Below are 26,987 nucleotides of genomic sequence, written 5' to 3'. Positions count from 1 at the left end.
ATGGCGGGGCGGCTGCACACTGGGCTAGGACTCTGCTGGCACAGGCACTGCACTGGAGACTCTTGCCCTTCCCGCGGGGTCTGGGGCCTCCCAGCAGGGCCCCATGGAGGACCTTAGCCTGGACAGCTGCAGAGAGGAGGACGCGGCGCCAGGCGCCAAGGGGTGGCCCGAACCCCCGGCCCGGGTGCAATTCCGCGTGACAAGGTTCATCATGGAGGCAGGTGTCAAGCTAGGGATGCAGTCCATTCCCCTCGCCACCGCCTGTGCCATTTACCATAAGTTCTTCTGCGAGATCAACCTGGACGCCTATGACCCCTACTTGGTCGCCATGTCTGCCCTTTACTTGGCTGGCAAAGTGGAAGAACAGCCCCTGCGAACCCGTGACATCATCAACGTGTCCAACAGGTACTTCCACCCAGGCAGCGAGCCATTGGAGATGGACTCCCTAGTCTGGGTGATCCGGGACAGCATTGTGCAGTGCGAGCTCCTTGTGCTGCGGGTACTGCGCTTCCAAGTCTCCTTTCAGCACCCACACAGGTACCTGCTCCACTACCTGATTTCTCTCAAGAACTGGCTGAATCCTTACAACTGGCAAAGGACCCCCATCTCCGTCACTGCCTGGGCCCTGCTGCGGGACAGCTACTGCGGGGGGCTGTGCTTCTGGTTCCAGGCTCAGCACATAGTGCTGCCGGTGCTCCACCTGGCCCTGCAGGTCTGTGGTGTCCAGGTGCCCGCCGAGGCCATGGCCGAGAAGCCATGGTGGCAAGTGTTTAGTGGCGACCTTACCAAGCCAATCATTGATAACATTGTGTCTGATCTCACTTGCATTTATACCATGGACACAGAGATCCCCAAAGACAAGCCTGGGACACTCGGCTGCCAGGGGACAGAGCCACCACATTGCCCTGAGGGCCGGTCCCCAGAGCACTGGCAGGGAGGACTGGTTTTGTGCTGCTGGAGACAGGCCAGTGAATGCCGGGGTCCAACCCAGCAGGTCCAGGGGTTCCCAAAGGCGTTAGACGGAGTCGGCGAAGAAGGAATGACACGGAGACAGTGTTCAGTTGATCAGCAGCCTAGCCAGGATCTTCAGGCAAGTTCTGGCCTCGATCTCCAGAGAGGTTCTGCTGTTTATTGTCTTGTTACATCAGTATTTATCCCAGTTGATTTTAATCGTATCAATTTCTATTACAAAGGTTAGGGTGTTTCTTATCTCCATTCCAGGGAGTAAAGATTATGTAGCTTAAGCATGATTGTTTGTAGTTATTAACTACCCGCCTGGCACTTAGTTAAGGAGTTTCATCCCCTCCCTAACTTCAGGGAAAAATTCCTACCTGGGGAAGCAACCTTTCTAGGAGAGGCATCCCCTCCCTGACTTCAGGGAAAAGTTCCTACCTGGGGAAACAACCTTTCTAGGAGAGGTGACCTTGGTTAAAACACACAGCGCTAAGGGGAGCAAACATATTAAGAACAGTATGCTATATACGCCAGGTCCCTTGAAACATATGCTGTGCAGATATTTCTTTCCTGCAGCGACTGTGTCAAGCAGCAAGGATGGACCGCCTTCCGGCAGGTGAAGGCGATGACATGCTGCCACTTTGATTCTCAGGCTTTGACTCTCCCTGGCAGCCAAGGTCCAGATGGGGATGGACACTGCACCTCCCGTGGGCAGGAGGGTGCCGTGGGCAGGAGGGTGCTGCGGGCAGCTCTGAGGCCTCCGGGTCTGCTTTTGTCCTTTGAAAGAACGCAGACTACAGCCGAGGTTTGGGATCAGTGGAAGGAAAATTAAAGAACAGATGGGACTGTGCCCCAGGGGATTTTTTTAAAGGCCAGATTTAAAGAAAGTATGACTCAATTAACATAGAGGAAATTTTATTTTGTTTCATTGAAGATATTACAAAGCCAAAATAAAAACATAATAATAATTGGTGTTGGACTTATAGCACAGATACATGCAAAAAAATTAGTCTAGACCACCAACTTACACCATACATAAGTATAAATTGGGAATGAATAAAGGACTTAAACGTAAGTGGGTAACCATGAAAATCTTAGAAGAAGCAAAATATCAGGCATCTGTCTCAGCAATACCTTTACTGATACAGCTCCTAGGGCAATGGAAACTGAGGAGAAAAGAAACAAATGGGACGACGTCAAATTAAAACACTTCTGCAGAGAAGAAGCGGCCAACAAATACAACAACAACAACAACAACAAAACAAGGAAGTCCACTGCCTAGGAGAAGATATTTGCCAATGTTATATCAGATAAGGACCTATTCTCCAAAATTCATACTGAACTCATCCACTAAACAAAAGGAAGATCAACATTCCAATAAAAAAACTGGGCACCACCACCACAAAGGCCCCTTCTGACTTATGGTGGCCCAGTTCCTGTGATGATTATTACAGCCACACAGGAGATGGGTATGATGGGGGCATGGCAATTACTGCAACAGCCGATGGGACACCCCTGTAAGAGGTCCTGAGTGTGGTGCTGGCAGCGATCACAGGATACACCATGTACACAAGAGAGAGTGAATCATGCAGTACAGTAGCTCACCTGATTGGGCACTCGGGGAGTCAGAGGGGAAGCCCCTGTGACAGAAGAATTGTGACAGAAGAATTAGACACTGAAAATAAAAATGATAAGGTACAGACAATATTTTATTGTAAGCAATTTGGCTTCTGTTATTTAAGAATGACAAAAAGCAAATGGTAGGTTTGGGGGAAGCATCAAGAATTGTAGGTACAATTATGAAGTTTCAGGATTGGAGGCAAGGTTTGAATTGTACAAGGTTGCTTCCTAAGTGCTGATTTAAATTACAATATACTTAAATGTTTAAATTTTACATATTGTATTGTTAACATATTCAGAATATAAGCACAACCAACAGACCAACAGAGGCAAGACACTGGGAGTGGGTGACAAGAACAAGAGACTAGAGATAGAGGAAGCCGGAGGGAAGGTAAGTAGAAAAAAAGAAAGAGACATATATATTACTTTTTGTAAAACCTTAAACACTAACATTGCAAAAAATTTTCAGAAGAAAGTGTTCTGCAACATGGGATTTCTTGTCTGATTTTACTACAAACACAGAAAAGCAGTCTGTTTGGATGGTGAGTTATATTCATGGCCCTAAATTTCCCAGGGTGTCTATGACCATATGTGCATAAAGTCTTTGAAGTGAACTGCATACAAAATGAAGCACTGTGTTATTTCGTCATGGCATGCTGCCCTGTTTTCCAGTTAGGGAGGGTAAACAAATGAGGTATTCTCCTTGGAAAACCTAAATGGATAAAAGGATTGAAGAACCTCTGACAAGGCTGCAAAACAAGGATTCCTCCAGCTCTGTGGCCCAGACTTTGCCCCCTAAGATACTGATCAGGAGCAGGCCGATCCCAGTGGCCCCAGGAGGAAGTGGAGACCCTGGGGAAATAGGAGATGGTGGTGAGCAGCAATAGGGCAATGTGGCGTGGCAGCACAGCAGCCTAGGCCTCAGCATGAGGAAGATTCACAGACACCTGTGGAAAGGAGTATAGGAAGAACATGTCATGGCAGCCCCTGTTGAGGGACAGGTGGAAAGGCCTGAAGGTGCTGTGGGTGGCCTAGAGGGAGAGTTCAGAGGAGGGGCTGAGGTAATCTGCTTTGACTCTGAGTGACAGTGCACATGCACACTCCCTCCTCCTGCCTAAGCCCCCCTGCCTGAGCTGGAATTGCACTGCCCTTGTTGTACTGGTAGTTCCTGTCAAAGGCACACACCCTGCGGCCCTGGTGTTACAGGCTGTTTCCCTCCCAGCATCCAGGTGTCCCTGTGAGAGAAAAATAATGGCCCAGGAACCTGGCAGCACATCAGGGGAGAGCCCAGGCATCCCCTCCTCACCCGTCCTGTCCGCTCACTCTGGGCCATCGTCCTCTCATAGTACTTCAGGGGATTGAGCCACAGGTCCTTGGTGATGATCTGGTAGGGCAAACAGAGCTTGGTCAGGAGAACACAGGGACCCAAATAGAAACCCAAGCAGCAGGCGGACACAGGAATCTGGCATGGCCAGTGACATCCCACCTCAGCAATCCTGTCAGATGTTGTCACACTGTGGTCAGAGAACCAGTAGAAGATGCTGGCGCTGCTGTCCTGGAGCCTGTGGCTGTAGACTTCTCGTTCACAATGCTGGTACCACTGAATGGGAGTGGCACGGGACAACCTGTATCCTGCAGGAGAGGGGTATGTGAAGCTGGGTACATCGCCTTCCATCCCTGCCCACCACCAGCTGCAGCCCATGCAGGGAGCCTCCTCTTACCTGTGAGGGTGATGAGATACTCCTTCACAATCACATGGTTGTGGAAGTAGGGGTTGCTGCGGAAGTACAGGCTAATGGTGCAGCAACCACAGGGATGCCTGACTTCCCTCACCTGCAGAAGGAAAGTGGATCCAGGGAGTGAAATCGCAGCCCAGTGCTGCCGCCTGTAGCTGTTTTCAGGGACAGGCCATTTCCCCACCTGCCCTCCACTACTCCTTGGAGCAGGTGCACTTACCTTCAAATCAATCACATGGCCGAGCATATTTTCATCTTGGACGCTGATCATGGCCGACAACTCTGGGTGGTTGACAAACTGCTTTGGGTCAAGGAGCCTGCAACCTGGGAGCTGGGCATGGACCAGCCAGAAAGAGCAGCCTGGCCTGGCCTCTCCTTCCCTTAAGGCCACTCCTTCTCCATCAAGGGCAGAAAGGGGCACAGCACCACTCTGTTTCCTGACAGACCCTGATGCCCACCGGACTGCTTTGTGCTGAGGGCTTGACAGGCTACACATCACATATTCCTGCTTCTGACTGAGGAATTGGACATAGAGACGGCCTGTAAGGCAGCATTAGTTAGTCCCAGAACAGCCCGTGCAACACAGCCTTGTCTGTGGGCATCAGCCCCTGGTGTATGCGTGCCTCTGCCTTGGAGCTCTGCCCCTGGACACCCTGGTAATGCTTCTATGGTTCCTGTACAAGACAGAGGGTGTCTCCAGGATCCTGGGCCAGACCGGGATGCACTGCCCCTAGCTTGTCCTCAATGTTCTTTTCTATGGGAACCATCCCCGCTTACACCGTTCTCCTGCACTGTCCCATGCTCCTTGTGATCCTGCTCCTCTACCCTCAAGGATACAGCTGTGAGCCAGAACCCAGGGATGCGCCGGATATTGAGACTTCTCCGTTTGAAATAGGGCTTGAGCCTCTGCTGAGTCCTGCACCTGAGCCGAGAGAAGGCCCTGCTGGCTTGCTCATTCATGGGCTCCATCTCCAATTGAAGGGCCTGGAGCACCTCCAGAGGGGACCAGGTTAACTTGGCCCAGGGCCCTGACTGGGCCTGCTCCTGCTGCACTGGCTCCTCTTCTTCTGGCTTTGCTTTGGCCTTGGACTGAGGCTCCACCTCTCCCACCTGTTCCACTGCCTCCATGGTGCACTTCCCCTCCCCCTGCAGGACAAACTGCTCCCCTGCAGTTAATTGCTCCTCCATCCACCCCTCCTCCTGGTGGTTACTCCCTTGCAGGTCACCTGGAGCCTGTCCCTCCAGTCTCAGCTCTTCACTCACCACCTCCTCCTGCCTCCCCACCTGCAGATCTGGGAAAACCTCCTCCCCTGCCCACTTGGCCTGCCATGGCACCACCTGCAGAAGGCCCTCGGTCCACAGGATAAACTGAGCCTGTGCCTGGAACTCCTCCCCCAGGCCCTCCTTGTCTTCCCCTTGCTCCTCACTCTGGGTTCCCTGCTGCACCTCACTCTCCTCTCCCTGCACACACTGCTCTGCAGCCACCCAGTCCTCCCCTCTCCCGCACTCAAGATCAATCCCAACATCCTGGCCTGTGTCCAACCTCAGCTCCAGGGTCTTAGCCTCCCCCACCTGCATGAAGTCCTCCCACTCCAGCCCCAAAGCTGCCCTCTGAACTTCCTGTGCCCTTGTGTCCTGGGTATCACCACTTCCCTGCACCGAGGTGAAGCTAAAAGCCTCCTGGATCATCCTGCTTGCCCTGTCCTTCCTGGTGCAATGGCCCTGGGGAGCCCTGTGAATCCTCAGGCGCCCTGCAGCTGAAGGCCCCCCAGTGGAACTGAGAGGAAGCACGCTGCCCCCAGGAGCCCCTCAGTCTCCCAACACAGCCTGACTCTGGATGCTCCCTGGCTCTGAGACTGGTGCTGTGAAGGAGCAGGTGGTGCAGAGCCTGCTGAGTCCAGGCAAGGTGCTTGCTCACTGTTGTATGCAACCAGGCCCTGGTGTGCTGACTGGGTGCACACTGGGCTCATGCACAGGCGCTGGCCATGTGAACATGTGGTACAGAAGGCACCTGGCCAGGCCCAGCCTGCTGTTTCTGGTTGGGCTCCTCAAAAGCCTCCTCCAATCACGGACAGGGCAGTGGGTGTCACCCTGCGCAACCCCGCCCCACACTCAAAGTTCTGGTGTAGGTAGATGGTAACTCGGAGGCATCCTCTTATCTCTTCATTAGCCAGAAAATGGAGATTTTGAAAGCTTAGAATCTTGACCTGACTGAAAAGAAGGAAGAAATGGTGGAACTTGAAAATGACTTCAGGTTTTCTCACTGTGCTGAATGAAGACAAACACTGCTGCAGTGAAATATTTTACCCGTTGTTCTCCCCGCATGAACTACAATAATAATGTGCTTTGTGTTGACATTTACTGCTGTGTTGCTGACAATTACCTGGAAGAGAAGTTAAGGGGATTCAATGGGTTGGAAAAAGTTGAGCTAAATCAGAAAGCAGGTCTAATTAAGCAAGTTTATTCTCTATCTATCTAAAGACACACACACACACACACACACACACACACACACATTTATATGGCTAAGGTGACTCGTGCATGTGCCATAAGTTTGAACCTCTTGCTGGCGCCAATTGCATGCATGTGTTTCAAATCGGCATTGTCAATCTGAATTTGGTTGACACTGATATTATAGAGAAAGGGCAAATAGCAGTACTAAAATATTTCTTCTAATTAATCTCCTTTCAATGTGCACAAATCCACGCACCTGGCCACTGGTATTCTAATAGTGGCAAGATATCATCCGTAAATACTAATATTCTATTGGGCCAGGACATGCCAAATTGGTCACACATATCTATATATATAATAGCGTAAGTGACATTATGAGTGGTTGGTACGATGCACACCGACCACCAGGACGCAGACGCTCAACACAGGAGCTTCCCCCAGGTGGTCAAGGCTCTCCCACAGCGAGAGCATCACTCAGCCAGAAGGCGGGCTAAAGGCTGGAAAGTGCAGCTGTGACAGCAAGAGCCTCTGCTGCCTATGTGACAAGGCTACGAAGCAGTGGTGGCAGGTGGAGTGGGGCTTGGATGAGCGGGAACAGAGCACCTGACTCCAGCTTGGGCTCCTGCCCACCTGCCTGCCGTTTCGTGCACTGCTACATCCGTCAGGAGGTGTCAGACCTAACCTGGCAGTCCCACATCTCCCAAGGGGTCCCAGATTGTGTGAGGGTGCAGACCAGGCTGTGGGACGCCACTGGTGCTTGAATTTCATTCACCGGGCTTCTAGTCATTTTATTATTTATCACCAATTTAGCATGGTTCTCTTCTAATGCTGAATAATTTAAAGGTATAACCTGAATTTTGGTAATGATGGCCATTCAGATTTTACTGCTCTTTAGCGGTATTATTTAATGGCTTATATGAAGGGCACTAATCACCCTCAAAATATGAGAACTATTACATGTCCCACAAACAGTACTATGCTTCAGTGCTAATTCTTTCCACTAATGCCCCTAAGTGAGCCTTTCACTAATTTTCTTTGCTCACTAGCTCATCCAAAATTGAAATGGGCAGACTGCTTGTCTATATTCAAGTGCAGAGGCATATTCTTCTTAACGACACTGATGCTATCAATACTTTCAATTTTCCAACATAATTTATAGTGAGGGTCTCTATGTTAGACTTTAAAACATCTCTTTACTAATATGAATAAGTCACTTTTACCTTATTTCTTCACAACTATGTGCACGCTCTGATGTAGCAACTTTCAGTGTCTGACTCTTTCAAGTGTCCCTTTACACCCTTCTTTTCATTAAAAACAGGCCATCTGAATCCACACTGATCACTTTTCAGCCTGTTGTGATAATTCAGACATTCCTTGGGTTACGTTGGACTCGAGGTACATAAGTTTTGTGGTTACGTTGCCATTCCCCATTTATTTATTAAAAAAAAAAGTTTGAGCATTTCTACGTATGTACATATGTGCTTTACGTTTTCTTATTATTCATTTACCACAAGAAAGGTCAGCAATTGTTATCTTTCTTTTAATTATTTTTTAACTGTTGCACGCCATTACTGCTGTGTATGTGTCTCCATGTGAGTGACATACGTGCTTATGTAGGTGGGTTCTGACTTACGCGAATATTGCATTACATCCCACTGCAGGAACGTGTCAACAATGTAACGTGAGGAACTACTGGACTTGTATCCTGTTGATTAAGATGTAGTTATTTGGTCTCCATATTTCTTCAATACGTATATGATTGTTGGAAGTACAAATTATATCTTTATATATTAATGTGTTAATTAGACTTTTCACTCAATAAAAATAAATGCCTTGTCCTTACAAAAAGATCTGGCCTTATAATTGAATGGCCTAATACATGTTAGAGTAGGGCATGACTACCAAAGTTTCTCAGAAGAACATGGGTTGAAATGAAGAGTATATCCTGCCTACCCCTACTTGAAACAAGAGCCTTAGTTGAGCTCCATCATGATCCAAACAGAAACAAACAGTAAGAGACATGGCAGGTTTCTGTTACTATATGCCTACTGAGCATGCCTCAGTGCATATTTCCTGACGGTGCTACTGATCAGAATGTGCACTCACAGGACATTAGGGCCTTCATGCACAACTCCATCCTGAAACCACATGAAAAGGAGCGTATTGGACAAGAATGTTAGCAGGGACTTTACAATGCAGAGGGATTCTGAAGAAGATTGTAAAAGGTGGCAGAACCCTAGCCAGTTGGGAACAGTGGAAGATCAACTACCTTCATACTGAAAGGCCCCAGTTTCGATTCAGGTCAAGGGCACTTGCCTGAGTGTGGGATCAACCTCGAGTCTGAGGCTTGCAGGAGGGAGCTGATCAAAGAATCGCTCTCATCACTGATGTTTCTAACTCTCACATGCTCTCTGTTTCTCTCTGAGATAAATAAAAATATATGTAAAAGCATGGTGGCAGAATAAGTGGATGCTACAGGGACATGCTCCCAGGAACAAACTGATATTCCAACTAAAATACAGAACAACTTCCGGAATAATCAATGGAAAACTCACAGGAGAGAACCCTGACACCTAGGACCGAAGGTGGAGGCCCCGTAGACACTGGTACGAGGAGAGGAGGCTTGAAGGGGCGGGCCTGACACCCACAGACAGCAACTGAAGTCTCGGAGAGATATCTCAACTATGGAGGACTGCCACTGAGAACTCTGGGTCTAATCCCCAAGCTACGCCTCCTAGCAGAGAGCACAGAACTGAGGAGGGTACCCATATAACCTGTGGATGTGAATAGCAGCAGGACACTGTCTGCCAGGGAGAGACAGCTAGAAATTCAGGTATCCTCTTAAAGAGCCAGTGCACAAATTTCCCTGTGGAGCCACACAGCTTGTGCCCTGGCAAAGGGAGGGTGAAGTGGACTGGAACTGTGAGGGTAAAAGCCAGAACTGGGGAGTCAAGGGTTCCAGCACAGAAGACAGACACTTCAAGTTTCCTTGGAGGAGTCATTTCCTCATGCAGCAGAGAAAATCTTTCCAATGCAGACATTTACCTTTCCTGGAGGGGAGACAATTAACACATGCTACTGGGAAACACCTTGCCCTGAGGACACTTAAGAGATTATAAATAACAATTAACCTCCACGCAGAGGCAACTGTCCAACCCTGTTGAAACAAACTCTTGCTATAACCTGAGGACCATTGCCTTGGAAGCAAGTTAAGTTGGAATCCTATCAGTCTATAGACAGAGGAGGTCTCTAGAGGCTTTGATTCTTTGCCTGACCTACTTAGTCAGAAACATCCTTTAACAATATTCTGCACTAGAGACTGAGAGGTACAGAGGATCTACCTAACTCGTCACCACAAACCCACACAGAAAGCCAGAAAGAGGAAATAAAGAAACAACCTCCAAATGAGAGAACTAGAGAATTCTCCAGATATAGAGAGAGATGAAGCACACAGAAGACATTTATCTGAATCTGACTTCAGAGTTATGAAGGTAAAAGAGCTCAACAGCATGAAAAAAGATATAGTGACTACGAAAAGAAGAACAGTCCTAGATATAAAATGACATAATACAAATAAAGAACACATAGAAGGAATAGGCAGATATTAGAGAAAGCTGAGGATCCAATCACTGATATAGAACAGAGTTAAAAATATCACCCAATAAAAAAAGGCAGAAAAATTAAGATTTAAAACAAACAAACAAACAAACAAACATCAGGACCACTTACATCACAGTATTAGAATAGCCAGTGTGCCAAAAGAGGCAGGAGGGGAGAAAGGCATAGAGAAGGTCTTTGAAGAAACAATGGCAGAACACTTACCTAACCTGGTAAAGGAAAATCCCACACAAGATCAAGAGCCAAAGAGAACCCCAAAGAAGAAGTACCCAAACAAACACGTGACCAGACACATCATAATTAAAATGCCAAAAATTAAAGACAAAGAGAGAATCTTCAAGGCAGCAAGACAAAAGAAAACTGTTAGCTATGAAGGAGTTCCCATAAGGCTGACTCCTGATCTCTCATCAGAAACTCTACAGGCCAGAAGAAGATGGCATGAAGTACTCAAGTTAATGGAAAGCAAGGATCTGAGACCAAGATTACTATATCTGGCAATTCTTTCATTCAAAATAGACGGTCAAATACAGAGCTTCCTAGACAGAAAAAGGCTGAAGGAGTACATCATCTCCAAGCCAGCTTTACAAGAAATGCTACAGAGATTGCTGTAATGAGAAGGAGAAACAGAGACAGAAACTTAGCCACACAGAAACAAAATGGAAAGAAATAAATACCTATGAATAATAACCCTAAATGTAAATAGGTCAATGCTCCAATCTAAAGGTGTAGTGGAGCCAAATGGATACAGAAACATGATGCAAGTATATTCTGTCTACAGGAGCACCATCTCAAAACAAAAGACACACACAGGATGAGAGTGAAGGAATGGGAAAAATTTCCATGCAAATGGAAAAGGAAAAAAAAGGCCGAAGTAACAATACGCATATCAGAAAAAAAAGACTTTAAAATAAAGGCCATCCCAAGAGATAAAGGTCACTGCATGATACTAAAGGGACCAACCAACAAGACGATATAACCCTAGTAATCATATATTCAGCCAACATAGGAGCACCTCAATATATATATGTCAAACAAACAAATAAACAAAAAATCAAAACAAACAAAAATTCTAGAAGACTTTAACAGAGAGTGTGACAAAAGGACAGTCACAGTAAGGGACTTTTATCACCCCTCTGACTTCTCTGGATAGATCTTCCATATGAAAAAATAACAAGGATGCAGAGCCTCTAAAGGACACACTGGATCCATTAGATTTACGTGACATTTTAGAATAGCGGTTCTCAACCTGTGGGTTGCGACCCCTTTGTGGGTCAAATGGCCCTTTCACAGGAGTCGCCTAAGTAAAGGGTGTCCCACAATTCACGCAAGAAGTAATTTTGATAGAAAACAAGGTTTACAATTAAAAACTGTACATTTTTATTGATTCATAAAGAAAGTAAAAGAACTGCACTTGGAAAACTACAGGACATTGAAATGGAGATAAAGATATCAACCAATGGATTCATATACCATGTTGATGGGTTGGTAGACTTAACTTCATTAACATGTCCATACCACCCAAAGCAATCTATAGATTCATTGTTATCTCCATTAATATACCAACAGAATATTGCACAGACACAAAAAAATCCTTGAAAAAATTCAAATGGTGTAAAAATAGTCTGAGGAAGAAGAAAAAAGTTGGCGGGCTCACAATACCAGATATTAAGCTATATTATAAAGCCACCATTCTCAAAACTGCCTGCTACTGGCACTAGAAAAGACATATACTCCACTGAAACAGAACAGAGAACCCAGAAGTGGACCCAAGTCATTAGGCTCTATTATTAATTTACAAAGGAGGCAAGAGCATACAATGGAGTCAAGACAGTCTCTTCAATAAATGTTAGGAAAATTAGAAAGATACATGCAAAATAATGAAACTAGACCACCAACTTACACCATTCACAAAAATAAACCCAAAATGGATGAAGGACTTAAACATCAGATGAGAACCTATAAAACAAACTTATAAGATTGCCTATGTAGCAATATATCAGATATGTCTTCGCAGTATCTTTATTGATACAGCTCCAAAGGCAATGCACACAGAGGGTAAAATAAACAAGTGGACTCCGTCAAAATAAAAACCTTCTGCACAGCAAACAAAATCCTGAACAAAACAACCAGAAAGCCCACTGCATAGGGAGAACATATTTGCCAATGGTATCTCGGATAAGTGTTGAATCTCCAAAGTTTTCAGGGAACTCACACAAATTAACAATAGGAAGATAAACAATCCAATCAAAACATGGGCAAAGGACCTAAATTAACACTTTTTAAAAGGAGACCTATAAAAGGCCAAGAGACATACGAAAAATGCTCAAAGGCACGAACAGTCCAAGAGATGCAAATCAAAACGACAATGAGGTACCATCCACACCTGTCAGAATAGCTGTCAGAAAAAAATCAACAAACCACAAGTGCTGGTGAGGATGCAGAGAAAAAGCAACCCTTGTGCACTGCTGGTGGGAATGCAGACTGCTGCAACCACTGTGGAAAACCATATAGAGTTTGCTTAAAAAATTAAAAATGGAGCTCCCTTTTGACCCAGTGTTCTCTCTTCTAGGTATATATCCCAAGAAATGAGAAAGGCCAATCAGGAAAGATATATGCAACTGTATGTTCATACCAGCCCAATTTACAATAGCTAAGATTTGGAAACAGTCTAAATGCCCATTAGCAGATGCACGGATGAATAAACTGTGGAACATCTATACAATGGAATACTCTACTGCTGTAACAAAGAATGAACTCTTATAATTTGAAACAGCATGGATGGACTTGGAGAGCATTACACTAAGCAAATTAAGCCAGTCAGAGGACGATAAATATCACATTATCTCACTCATTTGTGGAATATAATGAACAACATTAGCTGATGAACAACAAGACATCCAGACACAAAGAAGCATTGATCACACTGTCAAACCTTAAAGTGCTGGAGGCAAAGACCAACAGTAGTATGGGTGTGTGTATATGTGTGTGTGTGTATGTATACGTGTGTGTGTGTGTGTGTGTGTGTGTGTGTGTGCATGTATGGAGGGCTAATGAACTTTGACATGAACTTTGATATTCAGCAGGGCTGAAAATCAGCATTATATTAAACGGCTGTTGGGAAAATGCTGAAGGCAATCTTGCTAACCTGATAATTAAACTTTACTACTGATATGCCTGTCTGCTTTGCTAAAGGGCATATATGAGAAACCTACAGCCAAGTAAATGAAAGCTGATGGGTGCTGGGTTTCAGAGAGCCTCTCAGCTAGAGAAAAAGGTCTCCGCCTGGCTCCCCAATGCCTTCTAAATTTATATTTGTTGTCTAGTGTATTCATTTGTGTGCAGCTCCTTTCCCAGATCCTGAATCATTGCAGCAAAATTGTACAACATTCTGGCGCCCAATGTGGGACATCTGGAGAAGAAGTCTCACCAGAGCAAAAAAAAAAGACTGTCAAGGGCATGTACCTTGGTTGCTGGGACATACCAAGTGGGGACTGTGCAGGAGGCAGCTGATTGATGTTTCTCTCTCATTGATGTTTCTAACTCTCTATCGCTGTACCTTCCTCTCTGTTAAAAATCAATAAAAATATCTTAAAAAAAAAAAACACAAAAAAACTCATTCAAGCATTAAATCTCACCATTAATAAGACACAATAAGTAAAAAGATAGTTTTACTTAAACTGTATGCATTACAGCATTTGCCAGCATATCTCTCTCCTATTGGTATTTCCGAAAAGAAACCAAGTTTGTAGCACTATTTAAAAGAAAGAAAAATGTTTTTAAAAGAAACTCCATAACTGTGGCCTAGAAATTTCTCTGGAAGAAGAAACGGAAGGAGATTCCCTTCAAATATCTAGAAAACTGCATATAAAAATAAATGTATCAGGCCTCAAAAAGAAAACAATTTGCATTATGCTTTCCTAAAAAAAAAATTATGTCAATATACTCAAAGACTGATAGCAGAAATCCAATTAGTGTCATTCACTGTCCCCACCCAATGAGAAAGGAAGATAGGATATAAGCCTTGTTTTAGACTGATTTAAATTAGCAAATGGAAATAAAAGAATATTCAGGGGAACATAGTTGGAATAGGCAGAAACCTATTCCTGGAGAAGTCACTGTTTTTACTGATAGTTCATCCCATGGTAAAGCTGCTTATACTGCAATGATTTCAGACCAAGTCATGCAGACCAGTCATACTTCTGTGCAAATAATCAAATTAGAAACAATCAAGGCTGACTTGCAGGATTTCCAAAAGCCTCTTCATATTCTCTCTTTATCTGCTTATGCTGCTGGCTTTGTAAACAGAACTGCAACTACTCAATTTCAATGACTCGGTGACCGAAGCCTTTCTATACTATTTGAACAAGTCCTGGTCCTTTAACAAAAGGAAATGAATATGCCTGTCAGTTAGTTATTTTTTTAAACAAGTCACAGAATTTCACAAGCTTTTACATCAGCCTGCCAAAATATTGTACAGCCGGCAAAACAGATTATGAAGAAATGCCCTCCTTGCATGTTACATCTACTACAAGGGCTCTAAAATCCCAACTTGGAAAACAAAAGTGGTGGAATAGTGAAGACATCTCTTGTAAGTAGACCACACCAAGCCTTAATTACTTTAAATTTTACCCTTGTAATGCTGATGGTAAGACACCCATAGAATTACACTGGTGTCAGAATAAGCCAAAGCAAAATGGTCTGGTTAAATGGAAAGATACCGAGTATGGTTCAAGGAAGGGTCCCTTTATTAATCTTTGGTCAAGGATATGCTTGTGTATTTCCAGAAAACTCCTCCAAGCCTGAGTGGATTCCTGCAACATGAATCTGAGAGAGGAACTGACCAAACTACTCCCACTACAGATAGCAGTGCCCCAAACAACATGCTGAGAAGACAGAGGAGAAACATCTAGAGATGGGGGATGGTGACCATGCCTTGCCACGCTAGCAGTCATCAGCTGTGCCTATGTGCCGGTGGCTCTTGACAAAGCCCAAAGAGGTCAGACCTGCATTGTCATTTCTCACCGTTTGCCCACCATCCAGAACTCGAACATCATTGCTGTCATGTCACAAGGGAACAGTGACTGGAAAGGGACCCATAAAGAACTGATAGCCCAAAAAGAAGCCTACTACGGACAAATTCCTTAAATACCTGAAAACGATATTTAAAAGGACATGAAAGAACTCAATCCTTTTCATTGAATCTCCTTACAGTTGCTTTTTAGAATAACCAATATTGTCTCTCTTTCTTGTTCTTCTATGTTTTCTTCCAGTCTGAAGAAGAATCACAAGTCTTAAAAGAATCTGAGCCCAGAAGATGGCATTCACCTTTCTAAATTACTTAAGAAAACAAAAAGGGGGAAATGATGGGGCAAAGACCAAAAGTAGTTAACATATCAATGCGAGAAGTCCCACAGAAGGCGAATGGATTTTGATATTCAGCATGGCAGAAAATCAGCATTTTGTTATCCTGTTGTGGGGAAAATGGCTGAAGGCAACCTCCTAACATGAAAATTCTTCTATTGTTTACTAAACTTTACCATTGATATGTCTGTTTGCTTTGCTAAAGGACAAATGTGTATTCAAGTAAATAAAAGCTGTTTTGTCCTGGGCTTCAGAGTGCCTCTCCATTAGAGAAAAAAGCCCACAGTACACAAAAAGAAAGAGATAAAAAAGGTCAGAACAGAAATAAATGACGTAGGGACGAAAAAAAAAAAAATAATACAAAAAATCAATGAAACCAAAGCTGGTTCTTGGAAAGAATAAACAACACTGATGAACCTCTAGTCAATCTCAGCAAGAAACTAAGAGAGAGCACCCAAATAAACAAAAACAGAAATGAGAGAGGTGAAGTAACAAACGACACCACAGATATACAAAGGATTATAAAAAATTACAATGAACAACTCTACTACAACAAACTGGACAAGCTCAATAAAATGGACACATTCCTACAAAAAGACAAGCTTTCAAAACTCAATCAGGAAGAAGCAAAAATCCTGAACAGACCGATAAATACTGATAAAATTGAAACAGTAATCAAAAAGCTTCCAAAAAACAAAAGCTCTGGACCAGATGGCTTCACAGGGGAGTTTTACCAAACATTCAAAGAAGAAGGAAAACCAAACTTTCTCACACTATTTCAAATAATTCAAGAGGACGGCATACTTCCAATCTATTTTTAAGAAGCCAGCATTACCATAATCGCAAAGCCAGAAAAAGACACTACAAAGAAAGTGACTTACAGGCCAATATTCCAGATGAACATTAATGCTGCAATCCTCAACTAAATTCAGCAAACTGGATTCAGCATTGCATTAGAAAGATCATACACCATGACCAAGTGGGATTTATTCCAGGGATGCAAGGATGGTACAAAATCAGCAAATCAATGAACGTGAAACATCACATAAACTATTTGAGGGAGAAAAACCACACAATCATATCAATTGGTGCAGAAAAGGCATGTGACCAAGTGCAACAGCCTTTTCTGATAAAAACACTCAGCGAAGTAGGAATAGCAGAATCATCCTTCCACATAATAAAAGCCTTATATGACAAACCTACAGCCAACAACATACTCAAAGTGCAAAACAAAAACCATTTCCCTCTAGGACAGGAACAAGACAGGGACGCCCACTTTCATCACACCTGTTCAACACAGTACTGGAAGTCCTAGTCAGTGTGATCACACAAGAAAAAGAAATAAATGGTTCCCAAATTGGAAAAGAAGAAGTAAATTGTCATTATTTGCAGATGACGTGATACTGTACATAGAAAACCACAAACACTCCTTCAAAAATTTAATAAACTTACTAAATGAATTTGTCAATGTAGCAGACTACATAATTAATGCCAAGAAATTTGCTAAAGGACAAATGTGTATTCAAGTAAATAAAAGCTGTTTTGTCCTGGGCTTCAGAGTGCCTCTCCATTAGAGAAAAATGCCCACAGTACACAAAAAGAAAGAGATAATAAAGGTCAGAACAGAAATAAATGACGTTTATGGCATTATTATACACCAATAGTGAACTTACAGAAATGGAGATTGAAAAAAGAATCCTATGTATCATCCCACCAAAAAAATTAAGACACCTAGGAATAAATTTAGCTAAGGAGGTAAAAGACCTACACTCAGAAAACTAGAAGATGTTGAAAAAAGAGATAGAGGAAGACATAAACAGATGGAAGGACAAACCTTGTTCATGGATTGGTAGAAACAACCTCATTAAAATGGCTATACTACCCAAAGCAATCTATACGTTCAATGCACTCCGCATTAAAACACCAACAGCATATTTCACAGACCTAGAATGAACTCTCCAAAAATCCATCTGTAATTAAAAAAAAAGACCCTGAGCCCAAACAGGTTTGGCTCAGTGGATAGAGCGTCGGCCTCCGGACTGAAAGGTGCCTGGTTCAATTCAGATCAAGGGCATGTACCTTGATTGAGGGCACATATCAAGTAGGAGGTGTGCAGGAGGAGGCTGATCTATGTTTCTCTCTCATCGATGTTTCTAACTCTCTATCCCTCTCCTTTACTCTCTGTAAAAAATCAATAAAATATATTTAAAAAAACAAACAAATCCCAAAGAGCTGCAGCGATCCTGAGAAAGAAGAACAAAGTAGGAGGTATCTCAGTACCAGATATCAAGCTGTTTTACAAAGCCACTGTTCTCAAAACTGCCTGACACTGGCACAAGAATAGACATATAGGCCAATGCAATAGAACAGAGAACCCAGAAACCAATCCAAACCAATAAGCTCAATTAATATTTGACAAAGGAGGCCAAAACATACAATGGAGTTAAGACAGTCTCTTCAATAAATGGTGCTGGGAAATTTGGTCAGACACATGCAGAAAATGAAACTAGGCCACCAACTTACACCATGCACAATAATAAGGTCAAAATGGATAATGACTTAAACAGAAAGCTGGAAACCAGAAAAATATATAGAGGAATCCATAGGCAGCAGAGTCTCAGATATATGCTGAAGCAATCTCTTCACCAATGCAGCTCCTGGGGCAATGGAAAATAAAGTTAAAGTAAACAAATGGGACGACATCAAAATAAAAAGCTTCTTCATATCAAAAGAAACCATCAACAAGACAACAACAAAGCCCACTGCATGGGAGAACATATTTGCCAATGTTCTCTCTGATAAGGGTTTCATCTCCAACATTTACAGGGAACTCATACAACTTAACAAAAGGAAGATAAACAACCCAACCACAAAAATGGGCAACGGACCTAAATAGATACTTTTCCAGAGAGGACAAAAGGAAGGCCAAGAGACACATTAAAACATGCTCAGAGTCACTGATCACCCAAGAGATGCAAATCAAAAGGACAAGGAGGTACTACCTCACAGCTGTCAGAATGGCTATCACCAACAAATCAACAAAGGGCGAGTGCTGGTGAGGATGGGGAGAAAAAGGAACCCTCCTTCACTGCTGGTGTGAATGCAGACTGGTGCAGCCACTATGGAGAAGAGTATGGAGTTTCCTCAAAAAACTAAAAACGGAACTCCCATTTGACGCACTGATCCCACTTCTAGGAATATATCCCAGGAACCTAGAATTACCAATCTGAAAGGATGCATGCACCTCTATGTTCACTGCAGCACAATTTACAATAGCTAAGGTTTGGAAACAGCCTAAGTGCTGGTCAGCAGATGAGTGGGTTAAAAAGCCGTGGTACATCTACACACTGGCATAGTACGCTGCCACAAAAAAGGAAGGGGCACTGACCATGTGCAACAGCATGGATGGAGCTGGACAGCATTATGCTAAGCAAAGCCAGTCAGTCAGTGAGTCCGAGAAAGAGAAATATCACATGACCTCACTCATCTGTGGATTATAATGAACAACATAAACCAATGAACAAAAACAGATCCAGAGACAGTGAAGCATGGATCAGACCATCACCCTCAGAGGGAAGGTAGGGGAGGGTGGGGTTAAGGGGGAGAGATCAACCAAAGGGCTTGCATGCATGCCTATAAGCCTAGCCAATGGACGCAGACACCAGGGGGTGAGCGTGAGGGCATGCTTGCGGGGTGGGGGTGGAGGTGTGGGGGTAGTGGGGGATAAGAACACATATGTAATACCGTAATCAGTAATAGGAATGAAAAGGAACCCAGGAACATATCATCAGGTGAGAATTCACACACTCACACTCACGCACACACAGGCACCCGCACACTCACACCAGGAGAGGGCTCTGCAGCTCTCAGTGGAAGTCACCTCTTATCTCCCAGCCTGACCACCGCTTTCTCACCAGCTGAACCAGAGGACAATGATGAGTGACGGGCCTGGTGCTCTGCGGAAAGCGACCTCTCCCTCCCGGACAGTTCCCACCATCCAGCAGCCTCTTTTCGGCCCCCTCTCGGTCCCCACGCCCTGAGCAGGGCTGGGCTGTCCTGAGAGCCCACAGACTTGAGGACCCAGATCCCGGGGGAGTTGGCGCCGGGGCCTGTGGGGGTCCCCTTGGTCAACTGGAAACTCGGCCAGCTGAGGTCACACAATAAAGGCCGACGCCAGAGTTCCATGAATTGTTGCGTGTAAGTCCCCTCAGCGAGCTCCCACTCTGGGGCAGCAAGCGGAAGGCCTCACGCCAGTGAGCCAGGTTTGGACCTCAGGCGTTCACTCCAACCAGGTGGGAACTCATTTTCAGATGGAAAAAGCCGAGTGGGGAGGGGCTGCGCGTTGCCAGTGACTAGAGCAAGTTCACCCCTGGAGACAGCAAGTTCACCCCCTGAGACAGCAAGAACCCAGAGTGTGCGCTTACCTTTTCCACAGGCCGTGCTCCTCACCACGTGGACTCCTGCAAGGCAGGGAGGCTGGTGGAAAGGAAGAGGTGGGGGGCTGCGCCTGGCAAGCTTCATGGGACTGCACCCTGGTTCCTGCCAGGGCGAAATCTCGCGGGATCAAGAGATCAGGAACAAACCAAGATCAGGGGGCAGGAGGGGGGGCGTGTTTTAACAGGCCCAGAGAAGGTGGGGACAGGGGCGCCTGTGCCACTCCCACCAGGCTGCAAGGGGTGGCAGAGGGTGGGGGACTGCCAGGGGGACCCTGTGCTTCCAGGCATGAGGGTGGGGGCGGTCGCGGAAGTGGAGGGAGAAACAGGAGGCCGCGACCCCCAGCTAACCTCCCACTCGCCACCCCTGGTCTGTGTTTCTGGGGACCCCTTTCCCTCTGTGGTTGTGGCTGCCACTTACCTACCTTGTTCCCTGGGCCAGGCTTGGCGCCCCACTCCCACCCCACCGCAGCCCTCTGTCTAGAAAAGAGCGCCCTGCCCTGGGCTAGCCCACTGTCCCTACTGTCTGGATGGGGACATTTTAGTAACCCCCGGGGCAGAGGAGAGCTGGCCAGATGCAATTACATTGTCTCTCTCCACAGGTGCCCTCCTCAGTCTACCCCTGGGGTATGGGTCACCAGAGCTCTTTGACAAGCCTGGAATCCAGCCTTTGCTCTGCTCACCTCCCCTAAGCCTTCAGGTGATGGCACTCTCCCTGCCTTCCTCCCGCCTCAGGAAGGGGTTCTCCTCTCACCAACAAATCCCTTTGGCAAAGTCACACCTGGGCCTGAAAGCAGAACGAGTGGGCAGGGGGCTCCTGAGGAGGAGCAGGCCAACAAAGCTGAGGAGAGGTGGGGAGGCACCAGCCACAGCCTGGTGCTCAGGCGCTGGCAGAGCTGCCCCTTAGCTGAACCTTAACCCAGGGTTCTCCTCTCAGGTGGCGCCTCCAGGGCACACAGGGGGCCTGGCATGCTCAATCTGACAGGGTTTGCTGCCTGCTTTTCCATAGTCTCTTTAGGAGACAAAAGTCAGGCTTGTGAGGAGAGAGGGAGAGGGGAAGAGCAAAGCTGAGGCCCAGCCCTGTCATCCAAGCTGGCCTGAGGCATCTCCTGGGCGTCCTTGGAAATCAGCTTCTCTTAGTGAGGAAGGGCTTGTAATAAGAATAGAGCCGCAGTTGTTTAATCATTACTTACAAACTATAAATACGAGGCCCTGGGACACTGGAGGATGAAACAGGCTCTACTGAAAACATAGGCTGCCTCCATGGCCCATTACTCAGAAAAGAACTGCATTTTGGGAAGAGACCAGGCACAGGATCGGCTTTGATTTGGCAGCTGTGCTGCACCCTGACCCCGTCCTGGGGTCTTCCTCAGGAGGGCTGACCATTCCAATCTCATCCCAGGAAAGGGCTGAGCTGTTCCTAAAGTCTTGGAAGATTAGCCACCTTGTGGTCAGCCTTTGAGCTCCTGAAGGTCAGATAGTAGGCCCTCCCCTCCCCTTTGCATGTGACACTTGCAGCTGGCAGCTACAGGTAGCTATCTTCTCCCCAAGAGGCTGAGAGCCGAATTTCCAGGGTGAGCGACTGCTCTCCCCATACTGACCGCATCCTTGGATAAATACTCATTGTGTGGTTCAACCCTCTCTCTGCTTAACTTGGCTCAAGGAGTGACAGGCAGCCTCAGACACATTGTACTGCCTTTCTCTTCCCCACTCAGCCTTGGGGAATATTCAGACTCTGCAAACTGTGAGACCTTATCTGAGAGGGAGAGTGGGCAGAGGACACTGTGTCCCTGTCATGCAGGTGACCCTGCATCTCTTCACCATAGGCTGTGGGGAGGTCGTGTGGGCGGAGCATAACAGCAGGGTGGTGAGGCTGGCTTCTTGTGTGTCCCTACCCTGCCATTCCTCCAGACGTTCCCCATGCCTATGAACGAGCAGAGTTTAAGGTTTCCAGCTACATAGATGGAGGAATGTGGACAAATGAGGCGACTGCTCTCAGCCCCAGTGGATCTGGGATTGTCACCTAGAGCAGAGCAGATAAAAAGCAGAAACAAACAAACAAACAAACAAGAACCAACTCTATTATTTTATACTAGAGGCCCGGTGCACAAAAATTTGTTCACTTAGGGGTGAGGGGGATCCCTCAGTCCGGCCTGTGCCCTCTTGCAGTCTGGGACCCCTCGGGAGATAATGACCTGCTGGCTTAGGCCTGCTCCCGGGTGGCAGAGGGCAGGCCCAATCCCTAGGTGCAGACCCTGGTCAGGCTCAGAGCAGGGCCGACTGGGGAGTTGGGGTGCTGCCTCCTTTCATGCACAGAGCAGGGCCTATTGGGGAGTTGGGGCGCCGCCCCCTGTCATGCACAGAGCTGCAGGGTGATCAGGGGTTTGGTCGCTCCCCTTGTCACGCTGATCCCGGTGCTGGGAGGTCTCCTTGCTCCGCTGACCCTGGGGCCAGGACCCCTCTCGCTCCGCTGATCCCAGGGTCCTGAGGCCTCATGGCTCCGCTGATCCCAGGGGCTGGGAGGCCTCTTAGCTCTGCTGATAACCTGGACAGGGAGGCCTCTTGGCTCCGCTGATAACCTGGACAGGGAGGCCTCTCGGCTCAGCTAATCCCAGGGGCCGGTAGGTCTATCAGCTCAGCTGATAACCTGGACAGGGAGGCCTCTCAGCTCAGCTAATCCCAGTGGCCGGTAGGTCTATCAGCTCAGCTGATAACCTGGACAGGGAGGCCTATTGGCTCTGCTAATCCCAGGCGCAGGGAGGCCTCTCACCTCCACTGATAACCTGTACAGGGAGGCCTCTCGGCTCCACTGATCCCCGGGTCCTGAAGCCTCTTACACTGCTGATCCCGGGGTCCTGAGACCTCTCGGCTCTGCTGATCCCTGGGCTGGGAGGCCTATCGGCTCCGCTGATCCTGGTGCCGGGAGGCCTCTCGGCTCCGCTGATCCCCGGGTCCTGAGGCCTCGGGGCTCCGCTCATCCCGGGGTCCTGAGGCCTCTCAGCTCCGCTGATCCCGGGGTCCTAACGCCTCTTGGCTCCACTTATCCCCGGCCAGGAGGCCTGTCTGCTCCACAGTTCCCGGGGCCCTGTGGCCTCTCTGCCCTGCCGCTTCAGGGCTATATGGCTTCGCTCAGCTTGCAGCCTGAGTATGCAAACTAACCGCCATCCTTTAGCCTCTATAATTAAAACATTGTATCTTTTGGAGTTGTTGCTTCAGGAGCTCAGAGCCCCCCAGCTGCAGATGGGGAACCTTCGCATCCTCATGCTGGGGCAAGCAAGCCTCCCTGTTCCCATCAACTGCCTGGCTGCCGGCGGCCATGTTGGCTGCCAGTTAATTTGCATATCTCGCTGATTAGCAAATGGGAAGGGTAGCGGTAGTAAGCCAATTACCATGTTTCTCTTTTATTAGTGTAGATTGGAACTAGATATTCAGCCTAGCCCTCCCACCTCTTTCCTAGATGCATTTGGCAATTATTTGTCCTGGCGGGGTCTCCCCCATGGCCTGGGCTCTACTCCCTTCTTTCTCCTCAGGACACACGTGACCATTCCCAAGGCAAGTTCATGTGGGTGCCTGCACTGACGCCTCTCCCTCCCCTCCAGGTTCACCTGAGTCATCCCCCTCTTCTCCTCTGCATTTCCCCCTCTTATCCAGGCCCTGGGCCCAGCCATCCTGGACCCAGCCTCTGCCCTGTCCAGCTGTGGGCCTACGAGGTGTGCTGGGTGAGCTGAAATGCCACCAATTCCAGCACTGGACACAGCAGACACTGGAATTTATAACCCTGCCTCCTGGGACCAACAATGTCTGGGAACCGCTCCCACACTCCTGATTGATGGTGACAGGGGAGGAGGGGTATCTAGCTAATAGACATCTGCTGAAGCCCTGTTGTTTACCATGTTTCACTCCAATCAGGCAAAGGCAACAACCTTCTGAAGAAGGTCTCTCCCTCTCTCTCTTTTGGCCAGGAGGGTGCTGGGGTGCCCAAAGGTGCTCTCTGACACTTTGGCTACTTAATAAACAGCTGAAAATCAATATCCCCAAAAGAAGCTTCAGGGTGGCAGAAACTTGGTTTCCTTTATTTCTTAACCGTTGGCTAAGAGGGTTCAGACTGGTGTCAGTTGGCTAGATAACCCGTGTCTCATGGTTTCTTAATTTTCCTGACACGTGTGTTCTGTTCTTCCTCAACTACCTGCAAATTGCCCATTCTCACTTCTGAAAAATAACGTCCCCCCGTTCTCCTTTGTTCAAAATATATACTACATAGTCCAATCGGCCTGGCTCAGTAGTTGAGCATGGACCTATGAGCCAGGCATCAGCATTCATTTTCCTATCAGGGCACATGACAGTTTTCAGGCTGGATCCCCAGGGTGGTGCCCACTGAAGGCTGAGGGTCAATGATTCTCTCTCATCGTTAATGTTCCTACCTCTCTTTCCCACTCCTTCCTCTCTGATATCAATAAAAAACTTGCTTTAAAAACTTTAAAAATGTCATATACCCAATGTTGCTTCAATGAGTTTGTAATTTTATGGCTACGTCAATTCTATGTGAAACCTTCTTGCACATGTACTAACCCCTGATGTTCTCCTGTTTATCTCTGTGTGTTAATTTGTCTATTCGCCTGGCCTAGAAGAGCCAAGCAGCCACAAATAAAGGACTTGTATGCATGCATACAAGCAAAACCAATGGACATAAGACACTGGGGGGTAGGGGAGGCCAGGGGATTGTCAAGGGTGGGGGGAAAAATTAGACACATGTAATACTCTTTGTAATACTTTAAGCAACAAAAAAAAGGAAACAAATATTAATGAGGTATTTTACCTTCAAGTTTTGCACAAAGTCTTCTTAGTTTGATGTCTCTCACAGGCCATCTCACTAAGGATTGAGTGATAAATTGTATCTTTTTAAATCAGGAATGCTGAGTCTGTATTTGCATTCCCTAACATTTGATAAAATAGATTCATTGACACACTCAAGGTGTTCTAAACAATAACCAAAGTATATGTTACCTTGATAGATTAAAATAAAAACTCAGCTCCTCAAGTGCACTGCATATATTTCAAGGGCTTAATCATCACATGGGGTTGGTGGCTACCGTACTGGACAGGGAGGCCCTGACCATCTGCTATGTGCAGCACAGCAGGTACTACAAGGCTGAGTACCTTGTTTCCAGGGGTGGGGAGGGCTGCTGTTGGTGAAACTGGTCCCAGGGGAGATGCTGCAAGCACTGGTCAAGGGAAGACACTGCAAGGGTAGATGCTGCAGCTCTGTTTGGCTGTGTGGCAGCTGCAGCCACAATTAGGGACACAGCAGGGAACCTTTGTTTGGGCCCCAGTGTCCCCAATCTCAGTCCAGGCCTCACTAAGTTTTGTGCTGAGCAGAGTTCTCTGGGCTCTGCAAACCTCCAAGTGGGGTGTGTGTGGGGGGTGTGGGGTGAGGCTCCGGGCTCCCTAAACTGCTCCTTATATTTGATTTGCACCCATAGATGAGAAAGTGAATCATGCGCAGGTATCATGAATGTTTGTTTACTAGCTGTTGTCAACCTCTGGGTCAGGAACAATGGAACTACATCCTGCATATCAGATATGTACATTACTATTCATAACAGTAGCAAACTTAGTTATGAAGTAGCAACGAAAATAATCTTATGGTTGGGGGTCACCACAACATGAGGAAATTTATTAAATGGTCGCAGCATTAGGAATGTTGAGAACACTGGTTTAGACAGTTGTGGAACTTTGGAACAAACCTTGGCTCACACTTATTGGGTCCTGTGGTCTCAGCTCTTCGCCCTGAATAACTCTGCTCAGGGGCCTTGTCTCCATGGGGAGCCCCTCCCAGATTTATTTTTAAACATATATACCAGACACACCCTCTTGGCCAGGTCCCAAGGAGGCAGGACACTCTTTGAGGTCCCACCTTTAGGGGTCTGAAGTGAGGGGGGACAGTGAAGACAGTCCAGGCTCAGAGAAGGCCTCTGAATGAATAGGCATGAACACCTTCCCACCTCCACCGCCAACACAGGACAGCCTGCTGAGACCAATAACCCCAGGGGTAGGCTGCCCTGTCCAGCTCTGGGCTCAGGAGGCACTCTGAGAGCCTCTAGCATGTCTGGGTTCCTGTGCTCCTCACCACCCTTGATCACTGCACAGGCATAGTTTGTTTCTTGGGTGACCAGTTATTTCATTGAGGCTCAACTGGAGCCATGGTCCTGGACTTGCAATCTGCCTGTGCCTTTGTCTTCATTTTCAAGTTCATGAACTCTCTCTTCATGACTCAACCTCCCTCAGCATTCAGGTCTCTGAAGCAGAAGCTCCAGAAGAGCCAGTGACACTGGGTGGGGAGGAGTGCGGGTTATAATGAGGTGGCCTAGCCCCAATAAGGCAGGGCCACTGCCTCTCAACTTCTGATGGATCCTGTCAGTTTGTAGCCTTCAGGGATCTCAGACCATTCCTCTGGCTACCGGTTGGGCACTCCAGCCTCTGTGATCATCTCTAGGCACCAGCGTCGAAGGGGGCTGATGTCATTGTTTCATATCCCATCTGTGGCACTTACCACAATGCCTCAAGCAACTGGGGGAAATGAGAGCAAACCTGCCTGAGCTCCCAGGATCCCTGCTCACTGAATTCCTGTTTCCCTGTGTCCAGGGACATTTATGTCTCCATGGCTGGAGTTCTCTCTGAAGTCCTCTCACCTCTCCTCATGGACACGAGGAACCTACTCCAGTTTGGTGGCCCCTTGAAAAAGAAGCGTACCACAAGAGACACCACAGATGAGAACTTCCTTTAGGCTCTCTGTCTCCTTTGACAAAACAAT

General features: G+C 46.7%; 1 protein-coding gene across 1 annotated transcript; it reads left to right on the top strand.

Moving 5' to 3' along the window:
* LOC308512412 (cyclin-Q-like) lies at positions 1–26,692 on the top strand (the record flags this gene model as incomplete). Its single annotated transcript, XM_081082172.1, has 3 exons — positions 1–23; positions 133–911; positions 26,670–26,692. 3 exons carry the CDS (start codon positions 1–3, stop codon positions 26,690–26,692), a joined length of 825 nt encoding a protein of 274 aa, XP_080938298.1.
* Positions 26,693–26,987: the final 295 nt, after the last annotated feature.

This window comes from Myotis nattereri, assembly GCF_964212035.1.
Source record: "Myotis nattereri genome assembly, chromosome: Y".
Lineage (NCBI taxonomy): Eukaryota > Metazoa > Chordata > Mammalia > Chiroptera > Vespertilionidae > Myotis > Myotis nattereri.
Note: the sequence above shows the minus strand (reverse complement) of the source record. Positions and strands in the feature narration are given on the sequence as shown.